This window comes from Podarcis melisellensis (assembly GCF_964234715.1).
Source record: "Podarcis melisellensis genome assembly, chromosome: 9".
Taxonomy (NCBI): Eukaryota; Metazoa; Chordata; class Lepidosauria; order Squamata; family Lacertidae; genus Podarcis; species Podarcis melisellensis.
The window spans coordinates 28720626-28732818 of NC_138541.1; the positions used below are offsets into that span (position 1 = coordinate 28720626).

A 12193-nucleotide genomic window follows, 5' to 3' on the forward strand; every position below is an offset into this window, starting at 1 on the left:
AGAAGCCAGCCGTGCCCTCTACAAAGCCTGCACTGGTCCCATAAATTAATCGTCCCCACTGGCACCGTGAACAGGTAAAGCATGAGCTCAAGTTGAAGCTTCTGTGCAGTGCAGGAATCACAGACATCGCAACAACACACCTGGTCTCAAAATAGAAAGCTCTTGTAACACAGAGATATACTATATAAGAACTGGATAGTGTCAGTTTCCTTAAACCCATCTCTAATTAATAAACCCTCGATTTTTTTTAAAGTTTGTGATCTATATAACTGAAAATATTCAAGTATCTATTAATCAGGGATGAGTTTAAAGAAACCAACACTATCCAATTTATGCACTGCAGTCTTATTTAGTAGGTTGGCTTTAACAGGTGGCTCACTATAACACAATGTGATTTATAACAGAAGCTGTGAAAAAGCTTGCTGTTACTGGCAGCATGGCCACCAAGGCAGACCTATTCAGATGTAAATAAATGTAGGTGTCACTTCCTTTCCGTAGTCCTCTAGCATTTGTGTTTTATTACTTCTCAGAGGTGGTGACCCAAGGTGATTGTCCGTAAATGTTAACACCCAGAAAGCACTGGCCTGGAAGTTTTATAATGGCTGTCTTCTATGTACCGTATTTTTTGCTCTATAAGACTCACTTTTTCCCTCCTAAAAAGTAAGGGGAAATGTGTGTGCGTCTTATGGAGCGAATGCAGGCTGCGCAGCTATCCCAGAAGCCAGAACAGCAAGAGGGATTGCTGCTTTCACTGCGCAGCGATCCCTCTTGCTGTTCTGGCTTCTGAGATTCAGAATGTTTTTCCCCCTCCAAAAACTAGGTGCGTCTTGTGGTCTGGTGTGTCTTATAGAGGGAAAAATACGGTAAATAAACTGCCCTTGAAACAGAGTTTGCTTCTGTGGCTATTTTAAAGACTTTTGTCAGTGGAACCCCCTAGAATATACTGTACATCTATCATATCTCACATCATAGCAGATTCCTGTGTAGAGAGACTCTAACCAAACATTATCGTTCCAAGCTTAAAATATGCTTCTCAGAGGCGGGGCTAGGGGCTAGCATCCCGGGTGTGTGTGGTGGCGGCGAGCATCCGGGGGGGGGGTGCTGGCAGTGACGAGCATCCCTGGGAGGACGCTGTCCACAGCGATGTCACCCCCCCCAGGGATGACGCCCAGGGCGGGGCGCACCACCCTTTCTCTGCCAGTGATACTTCTAAAAGGAACTAACAAGGCCTGTTTCTGTGTGCATGTGATACATCACTGCAAGCAACTGCCTGTTGCGGCTATTAGTTGTAAGAGCAGTAACAGCTTTCAAAAGGTGAGTGCCATTTTTAATGTACTCTGGTGCATCTACCTCCCATTACACTGACACTACACACAATCCAGACAAAGTGAAGTACTTTTGGCCGACTGGTCGGCCAATTGGTGCCAAAGAAGGATAGAACTTTCTTTATGTATGCCACAACAGCAGCAAGAATACTTATTGCGAAGTACTGGAAGACACAAGATCTACCCACTCTGGAAGAATGGCAGATGAAGATGATTGACTATATGGGACTGGCAGAAATGACTGGCAGAATCTGAGACCAGGGAGAAGACTCAGCGGAAGAAGACTGGAAGAAATTTAAAGACTATCTACAGAAATATTGCAAAATTAATGAATGTTAGAATGATGTTGGATAGAAATTAAGTGGTTTCCAGCTGTAATGCTTTAAGAGAATATGGAAAAAAAGGTTTAGAAATAGGTTAAAATTTATTGATAAGGATTTGCTGAACTAACAATTTGAACTGGAATACAAAAAAGGGAGGTACGAGGAGGTCTGGGAAATAAGTTAATGAAAATAAGCATTGTAAACCTTGTGTGCTTTTTAAAAAATATATATTTTCATTTTTGTATTTTTGTATTTCTGTTATTTTTTATTTTTTCCTTTTCCTTTTCCTTTTTTTCTTTTTATTGTATTATTATTGTAAACCTTAATAAATATTCTTAAAAAAACCCAAAACAAAGTGAAGTACTTTTAAGTGCTGTTAATTTAAATGGAAGACACAAAATCAATGGGACACAGAAGAGCTTAACTGTGGATCATGGTCAGCGGGGGAGAGGGTTGAGTGGAATGGCAGTACAGTTAAGAACAACATAATGATATAACATCATTTCTATTTACAGAATGATTTCTCCAGTCTTTTTATTTATGCTGAAGATGGATCAAGACGTGGCTGTTTGTCTCTGGGTGTTTTAATGGATAACATGCACATGCGTGAGAACACTGCATCACAATAATTGTCTCGTGTATGACAGTCCCTATTATTTTCATTGAAAAATGCCAATCTCTCTGCTGCCTTATTATGAAATCAGTTTGACATTAGGGAATTATTCTTGTCCAGAGGACAGGACCCATAAAGTGTTTACAATACAGCCCTGTTATAGTGCTTAAGGTTCTTGATGCAGGCAGTTTATGATGCAACGCATCCAGTATCATACTGTCTAAAAGAGACAGTCACTTACCTTTTTGACTTCATATTTAATTGCCAGTTTGACACGACTCAATGAAGCTCTGTGCCTTTGTGTTTCAACTGGCTCAGCCTCCAAATCTCCATTTAGAATGGATTCTACCTCTTCAGAGTCTCGGCAGAGATCAAGGACGCCAACCACAAAATCCTTGCATTGCATAGACAGCTTGCGATAGTCATTCTAAAAAACAGACAATAGTTATTGAGTCACATCAATTCATGTGGAACTGATTTAGTAATGTGCATTTATTTAGCATATGTACATTCTGCAGATGACTGTCTAGGCTGGATTGCACATTTCTGCTCTCTTTTTCGTACATGGTATTCAAACGATACTTGAATTTGCATAGCAACACAGATACCAACGTGCACAGTGAGACAGGGAGGAAAGACAAATGCAGCACTATGCAGGTCCTCAAATTAGTGTATTATTAATTGTTATGATTTACTGTGGCTTTCCACAAAAGCTGCATCAAAACGGCTTACAGATCCATTAAATACACAAGGCTTGAAAACATTTAAAAAACAAATACATAAAAGAACGGTTTATCTAAAAAGTGCTCATGCAGCAATGAACCTAACCCCACCCAACTTTAAGATGAGCAAGTCAAAAATCACACTGTGTTATGATCCAAATTAATCCACCAAAAGCCTAGGTAAACAGGAATTTCTTAGCCTGGCATCTGAAAGCTGACAGTGATGGCGCCAGGCATGTTCTTCTGGGGAGAGCATTCTATCAATGGGGACCAACCACTGAACAAGCCAGTTCTTACCACCCTCCACACATTTCTCAGAAGGGGCACACGGAGAGGGGCCTCTGATGACGATCGCCAAGATCCCAGTAGGTTCACAGGAGGAGTGTACAGTAAGGGCTGCTCTCATATTTGGTTTTGGTCCAAGAGACCAAAGTAATCAAGAGCAGCAGTTAACGGGGCAGGATGCTAGAGTATTCCATCATAGGGTACAAGTCAATCACTTTATTATCTCACCTCACCCTTTTGCTACTCCACTTGTCATTCATTTGTCTCTTACATTCCACGGCTCTCTGTAAATCTGTTATTACTGTCTGTCACCTCCGAAAAATGGTCCTTGTGTTCAGAAACTCCTTAGCACACCAATCTCATGGAATTCTTTTCAGCGCTGTTAATTTTAGTATTTAAGTCTTGAGCCTGGTTGCTTTCACTACAGAAGTGCTGAATACATTGATAATGTACCTCTCTCTTCCCTGGCCCATTTTAGAACTTTGCTTTGAATATGTCCCAACTTCCTCCTTATTCTCCCTTATTTCAGAAAAGCATTTAGGGTTGTGATCCTATGCCACTTACATGGGAGTAAGTTCTGTTGAAATCAATAGAGGAATACACCGTAAAACTCAGAGTTGCCAGCATCACCTATGACTTCAAAAATCATAATCTTCCTGTCCTAAGATTACAGAAAGGTGAAGACTCTAAAATTAAGGAGCTGATTTCATTTGTTTCCTGCCTACTTAGTTGTGACTGAACTGAACTGAAGGGTTCAGCCAGCCTGCTTATATAGAGCTCCACTAGAACACAATAGTAACCATTTTCTGTACCTACCCATTCACTGAATGTCACTTTTGATCCCTTATTTGCATATGTGGACCTGAGTGAAAACTATCTACAGTATCCCCCTGCTGGCTCAGGGTGAGAATTTCAGTACATAACAGCTACAATGCATAATTAACTTTTTTAAAAAACCACATGATCAACTTGGATTGTTAAAAATATGGGCCAAGTATATCCATGCAAAGTTAAGAAAATCTGAGGCAACCTCATGCATTATACTGCAATCCTACACTCACTTACCTGGGAGTAAGCCCAACTGAACTCAATGGGACTTGCTCCTTCAGAGTGGACATACATAGGATTGTACGGTAAATCACCAGTGGTAGCTCAACACACACCACCTCAAATCTGGCAAAAGTAGACCAGGCAGCAGCAGGTCAGTATATGTGGGTCAGTGTGCAAGCTCAGCACGTGCTAAAGTGACATGGTTGACTCCATCCAGGCAGTCATAAGAAGTGGTTCTGCTTAATTGCTTGCGGGACCTGAAGCTTTTTTGGGGGGGAGCAATGACACCTGTGATAAAATTATGAGATGAGACCACTATCTTTCTCATCTTCCCAGCTGCCTCTTGCACAATACCCATGGAACTACTTCTCCATAGCAAAAGGAGACAAGCCTCTTCCAACCAGTGGCGTAGCCAGGTCAGGTGTTACCCGGTGTGGAAAATTTATTGTCACACCCCCCCCCATTGAAATTATTAAAAGAAGGAAAAAGAAGATACTTACAGTTGCAAGTGTTATTTTCTGGCTTATTTACTTAACACTGTGAGCATAAGCACTTAAAACCTTTCCCCCACCCAACTTCGTTCTTTGCAAATTTTGAAATCGCATCATCAAAATCAATTCCTTTCGCTACTTTTGTTCAATTGACAAGATGGCTAAGCCATAGAGCCCAGCTTGACTCATAGTGGACCTAAGATAACTCTTAATTGAGCATTTTATCCTTACAACAACAACCTTGTGAGGGAGCGGCCTGAGGGATCCATCGAAAAGGGAGACGAAGCTAATCAGCACCTGAGCACTTAAGCAGCTCTTTTGTGTCAAGACTTGGAGCAACAAGCTTGCAACCCGCCCACCCGCCTGTCAGAGGAGGGGAGCCGTCCTTTAAAGCCTGCCTGTCGGGGAGCCAGGTGAGATAGTTGGCTGGATGCAGCTGCACCTGGGAGACTCTCCCCACCTTTCTCTACGGAAAGGCAGCGGTGAGGGAGTCTGCCTGCCTCCTCCAACTCATCTGCCCTACAGCTGGGAGGGAGGCAGCGGGCGAACCGTTTGGGGTAGCACGGAGCCTGCATGCGCCAAAGCCACTGTGTCTCTCCTAGGAGAGATGCATGGCTCAGGTGCGCTGCAGGGCCCATGGTGAGTGCTGCCTGGCATTTTGTCACCCCCCTCAGTGGTGACACCCGGGGCAGCCTGCCCCTACCGCACCCCCTTCCTCCGCCCCTGCTTTCAACACACACAAAATCACACACACATTTAATCCAGGACCCAGCTGCTGGTCTCTCTTTCGTATGCCCAATTTATTATAAAGCTTAGTACCAAGTCTCAACTAAGCAATTACACAAACCTCGGAGTGCAAATGCGTCTAACACATTTTAAACTTGCTCTGCAAATAAGAACACAATTATGACAACTAGCTGCGATTTCCCAAGAGAACCGTCCTAAAGGGCAGTTGAAATTAGGGCAGCTTGTCAGATTTTTGCCGTTGTTCGCATTCTTCCATGGGAGTTGCATCTGGAAACCCAGGCCAGCCACTTCTCCTTTGCCTGGAAAGCTGTTTGAAAGCACCCCTGACTTCTTCTTAAAACCTTTGCTACCGAGTTAGAGCTGCTCTAACTCATATGTATAAGAACAGACATTATTGGGCAAAGCATGGGTCAATAATCACAGCAAAAGCAGCATGGCATGAGGAAGGACCATAGCTCAGTAGCAGAGTGTCTGCTTTGAATCTAAATAGGGCTAGAAATGAGACCCCAGGGAGCTTCTACCAGTCAGTGCAGACAATACTGAACTAGATAGACCAAGGATCTGCCTAAATATAAGGCAACTTCCTATCTGCCTTACATACTCATTTTAGCAAAAGGGAAGAGAATTTAGTGTTTGATCTATCCAGATATGTTTGTTTCTGATTTTTCTAGAAAAAGGCTTCAGCTCTAGCTGGTAGAATTATTATTATTTTAAAGTCATTGTTTTAATGTGTGTGTGTGTGCATTACTATCTTTGACAAGGATACAGTAGTGAAAGTGGATTTTAAATATCAGGACTGAGGCAAGTCATGAAAAAAAAAATCTCAGTGTGTTGGTATTGCTCCTTAATCACTCAAGATTTTTTCTGCATTATTCAAGTCCAACCAATCATGCCAAAGCATTTATAAAAGAATAATGCCAGCTAGATCTCCTTGACAAGAGATAATCTAATGAGCAAGAACTGCTGTTCTTTTAACAAATTAGAAGTTTTAAATTTTTGCAAAGTTGCAATATCCTTAATAGAATGAGAATTTCTTCACAGTTGCCAACAGTCCTAAGTTAAGAGCCCTGGAATTCATCTATGCCAGGCATGTGGGGATATGCAGCATGAGAAGGCAAAAACCTATTGCATTTGCTCTGCCTCAAACGGTAATGAATGGCTGCATGATTCAAGTGATAAGCCTGATCCATTATAGAATGGAAAATCCTTCTCTGTCCCATTTTAGCCATAGATTCTGTTGAATAAAGCAAACTCCTGGACAATCAGATAAACCAAGGCAACCAATTAAAACCCGCGATTCTATGCTTTCTTGCTGTCTCTCGCTTTGCTTTCAGAAGTGTCAGAAGGTATGCTCTGTTCAAAGCTTGTGGCTTTCCGATAGCTTTGAACAGGCATTTCTATCTCAAATCCCGTAGGCAATGTATTATCTCATATTTGATTCTCCTCTCAGCACAGGATAGGGTAAGCAGCAGCAGACAATTTCATTCTCACTTCCATTCAGTTTCCCCTACTGAAGCCAAAATCAGTTCTATATTAGACCAATTGCATTGCTTCAGACGACAACATTTCGGTGCCATTGTTCTTCCTAGTGTCATGGTTTCAAATTCATCCCTCATACTGGTCCACCCCAACTATCTCCGTCTGCTACCACCAGACTTTACATTTCAAAGCATTTCCCCACTAGTTATGAGGCAACGAATGACTGTGCGCCTCAAGCAGCCACAACACAATAGTCCCTTCTCTATGTTAACATTTGCAAATAATGCATATCCCAGACACATTACACGAGAAAGTTTTGAGACCTTCTGATAAAAGCCGTCCAAAATCCTTAAGGATACATATTGCATGGCCAGGTTGACATTGTTTGTTGCAAATAAACGTGAGAGATGTTTGAAAACTTCCCAAAAAGTTATAAAGAAGACTGGAGTTTTGTGAATGAACCCTCTAAATGAGATAGTGGTTGATGACTCCTCCTTGTTGCTGATTAGATTGTTTTGTCAAGTTTGGACGCTGATAGGTACAGTATTGGTGTCCCATTCAAAATAAAAGGATTAAGTTCTGCTTAAAAAAAATTAAATCTTTATTTACTTACTAACTTTTTTATCCAGCCCTTCCTCCAAGTTCAGGATTTCCCTGGCCTGCAACACAGTTCGTCAAGGCACACTAGTTAAATGGGTTGACAACAGGCAACCAATATTAGTGGTGGAACTGGGCTTCATAAATAAAGCAGTAAGATGCCTTGAGGGGCTGGGTTCTCATAGTATAATGCAATCCATCAGTGTAATGGAGCAACAAAGACAAACAAACCCCACAAAAACCTACAAAGTAACATTAACACCAAAGCCTGAAAAGAAAAACCAATCTGCCCCATATGTATATACATTAGTGGCTTACAAAGTAGGCCTAACATTAGGGGATGCAAATGATCCCATTCTAATGCTCACATTCTCCATCCTTGAACAAGCACAACAAGCTCTTGAATCTGTGCCTTGAATCCTGAATCTGTTAAAGACAGATCTATTTCTTTCTTCTGGAATGGATGGGAGATTCCATCACCAGCTTTACTTAGCCTTTAATCGACAGCGGAACTTCCAAAGGTTACCTGTGCCTTCAAATGATATGCACTGGAGGTGGGTGGGTGGGTGGGTGGATTTTACTTTTTCTTACCTATCTTGAAGACTTTTCCCAAATAAATTTACGTTAAAGAATACAGCCGTACCTTGGTTTTTGAACAGCTTAGGTCTCGAACATTTTGGCTCCCAAATTCCACAAACTGGGACTGTTCCGGTTTGCAAACTATTTTTGGAAGCTGAACGTCCAGTGGGGCTTCCGATTGGCTGCAAGAGCTTCCTGCAGCCAATCAGAAGCTGCGCTTTGGTTTCTGAACATTTTGGAAGTTGAATAGACTTCCGGAATGGATTCCATTTGACTTCCAAGGTACAACTGTATGTCATTTAAAGACTATGACATGCAGTTACGGTCTTAATTTGCTACTGCATGGGCTGGAATCATTTGCTCTGTTGGTACATAGTACAAGAATGGTATAAGAACAAACATAGGTAAATGCTGCTGTTTCTGAGTGCAAGTCAAAGCTGACACCTTACTATTTAGGTGCTGCCACTGTTTGCTTGGGTCTATATCTCTCCCAGTCTTTGCCAGACACTTTTGTTCTATTAATAATATGATCTATGATCAGTTACAGTCAGTAAACTACAATGTCATGCTTCGATTAACTGCATGCTTTATGAGAAGCTGGGATAGTAGAGCCAAGCCTTGAGAGAGTTTATTATGGCCTGTAATAGCTACACGTTCAACTTCCAGGATTATAGTCTTCCTTCAAACAATATTTTTGTAACTTCAATAAGTCAGTTTTATCTGGATACAGAAGATCTGGATACAGAAAATAAAAAATAAGGAAGAAACATATTTCTGCACTACACAACAATGCATCAAATGTATTACACACTACACAACAAAGAATCATCTTAGAGTTTCAGTACAATGCATAAAATAAAGATTCACAGATCTACAATTTAATAAATTGCTGTGTTGCAGGATGCATTGGAACAAGATAAGGTATGAGGTTGTAATACAAAACTATGTAAATGAACAGAATGGTGAAGTAATTACGTATTTAACTATTCAAATCCAAATCTAATGCCATGCTTACAAAATATGCAACTTACAAAAAGGCTAAGTTTAATTTTTCACCACACTTCCATCTACAATGAAAGGGCCACAGAAGGAGCTGAAATGTGCCATAGCAGATATTAAGTTGTACATTATGTCTGGCACTGCAGGGTTAAATACCCACATAACCATATACCATCACCGCCAGCCCATGCTGCCCACCCACATTTAGCTCTTTAAAACTCTCTATGCTTGGAACAGGCCTCACAGATTAATGTGTCTTTCGCCTCCTAACAATAATTTAGGGAAAAGTTAATTAGAGAAGCGGAATCCAACACTGACCCAGAAGGACCCCATTTAAATGTTTGCTGCAGCTGGATAAAATTGCCATTTGTAGAACCAATTTTGTTTACAATCTGGATCCACCGTCCCAGTTTCTTTTTTCAGAAAGACGTACTTCAGGATAGGGCTATCCTCTGTAACTTTATCAGGCATTTTAAGAACATGGGCATCATAAAGGGGCAGAGCAGAGTAACGCTTATCAGAGTCCAATTAATGAAAAATCTGGAAAAAGAGAGGCTAGTCGGCATGCTACGACTCCATTATATGTATAGATGATCATCAGACAGAAAGGTGGGACATCTGGATAGATTTTAACAGCTGGCTCTTGGCACACTAATACATTTCTGGCAGATGAATGAGCGGTGTCCTTCTGAGAGGGAAATGACAAATGTGCGTAGCTTTTATAACTTGTAAACAACAATCTAGAGGTGTGAATAGAAACAGGAATACTCATTTAGGACCTAGCACTTGCTTTTCTTCTGGTAGCTCAGATGACATTATTTCAACAGAGTGCACTTTAATAAAAACAATTATGTTCTGTTACAGTGAACAAACCTGTTTTCATCTATTCCAAGGGGAGTATTGCGTTTTTTCTGATTACACCCGGCGCTTATGAAGTATTTTCATTTAAAGCAAAATGGTGTTTTCAAAAAACATCCAGACATCGCAGCAGCAATATTAACAGGAACAGATAAAGTGAGGGGGAAATAAATGTGAAGTGTTTTAATCCACCGAAGCCAATGCAGCCCGCAGAGAAGGCACAGAAAAAAGAAGAAGCCTTACCTTGAATTCTTTTTCAATATTAGCCAGTTTAGCAAGCTCATTACTGAGTTCTAGAGCAGTGAGAACCGGGTCTTCGCTGGACAGAGACAGGTAGGCAGGGCTTGCCAAGCCCTTGTATGCATTTATCCTTGACCTGGAATGGCTGAAAGAGTCATGCTTTTGTTTCTCAGTACAATCGTTGCACTTGCAGAAATAATCGTGAGGTCTCTCTATCCTCGCCCCTTTCATTAACAGCATGTGCACCACCTCATACTTCTGACAATGGGCTGCTAAAATGATGGGTGTGATGTCTGGGGAGAATCGGGTGCCGTCTTCGTCGTAAGAATAAAAGTCATCATCCTGGAGCTCCTGCTCACACGGGCTTAGAGTCAGCCGCTTGCTAGCTGCAAACCCGGGATGATTCAAGATTGCTTCCACAATCCGGACATACCCTTTGCTAATTGCAAGCAGCAGGGCATCTCCGATCCGTGCCAGGTTCTCCTTCTTCAACAGAAGTTCTGTCACTTCCAAATGTTCGTTCCCCACAGCGAGCTGCAAGGCATTTTGGCCCATGTAGTCGACACAGTTAACATTCAAAGTTTTTGACTCTTCCAGCATTTTGCGTACCACAGGGATGTTCCCATACTCTGCCGCGTCCAGAAAGCGTTCTTCCTCTGCCGTAAGACTTGTGCCCCTCTCGTTGAACATAAAAGCTGGACCTCTGATTGCTTGCCGCCTTCCCTTTTCCCTCATCACAGTCATGCGTCTCAAAGAAGGACTTCCATCAATGGTCCTAATGAGCAGAAACAAGACATTTGGAATATTTTTATAGCTGTCATTGTCTTGGAAGAGCCTCTCTAGGAATCTACACTCTTGGGCTAGAGTGGCCCAAGTTAAATATGCATACAATAGGTGAACATAGGTCAATCACAAAAAAATCCACACTGCACACCTGGATTAATTGATAATGACCGCTCCCCACTTCAAATGGGGGGTGCTTTTTGTGTGGCCGCACACAGCCCCCTGATCCCACACGAATCCCAGCAATTAGTCCTGGCTTCACCTCCCCAAGCTGGATACCTGGAGGTTCCCACCCAACCTCAGACAATAAACCAATCCCAGCTGGGGAGGTGTTGCCAGGGAAGTCAACCAGGTAGGGTTGGGACCGCCCTGCACACACAATAGAGCAGGCTTCCTCAACCTCGGCCCTCCAGATGTTTAGAGACTACAATCCCCATCATCCCTGACCACTGGTCCTGCTAGCTAGGGATCATGGGAGTTGTAGGCCAAAAACATCTGGAGGGACGAGGTTGAAGAAGCCTGCAAAGAGAGTGGAATTTACCTGGGAGTTGGTCTCCCTACATCTGAAAGTTTAATAAAGTTGTGGCCAATTTTAATCCCATAACACGTCATAACACCCCGGGGTCGCCTGGGGTTGGGGGGTCTCCGCCTGGCCATGCAATAAGAATTTAACAACCACCTACAGAGCAACACCATTACAGCTCACTTAGAACAGCAGGCAGTCATAGCAATATCCCTTACAGTCTCGAAGAGGCATAGCTTCTTACAGACCACCTTCTGTGTTTTCCATTTTCACAGACCCAAGCACAAGTTTCTGGACCACTGACCACTATCATCCCTGACTGCTAGTCATGTTGGCGGGAGCAGATGGAGGTGGAGTCCAACTGCATCTGAAAGGCTACAACTCCCTCATACTTACAAGGCCATGCAGAAAACTTTGAAACCACAGGCTTTCATTTCCTTCTTCCCTTGCACCCTAGTACCCACCTCACTCGGGATGGAGAAGAATAATAAATTCAGCAAACGAAACTCAGTTTTTATAGGGTGAGAACATTCTTCTAAATGTACAGTGTTTTGTCAGCAGAGATAAATAGCCCAATAA

The 12193-nt window shown here is 42.2% G+C and overlaps 1 protein-coding gene across 1 annotated transcript in view; it reads right to left on the bottom strand.

The window, feature by feature from the left end:
• Nucleotides 1-12193, bottom strand: part of TRPC3 (transient receptor potential cation channel subfamily C member 3) — a 55562-nt gene that overhangs the window by 27429 nt on the left and 15940 nt on the right. The window contains exons 2-3 of the mRNA XM_081925520.1: nucleotides 10312-11083; nucleotides 2503-2688 (exon numbers count right to left, since the gene is read on the bottom strand). Of these exons, the coding sequence (XP_081781646.1) occupies nucleotides 2503-2688; nucleotides 10312-11083 (958 nt within the window). The remainder of the gene's footprint in view (nucleotides 1-2502; nucleotides 2689-10311; nucleotides 11084-12193) is intronic.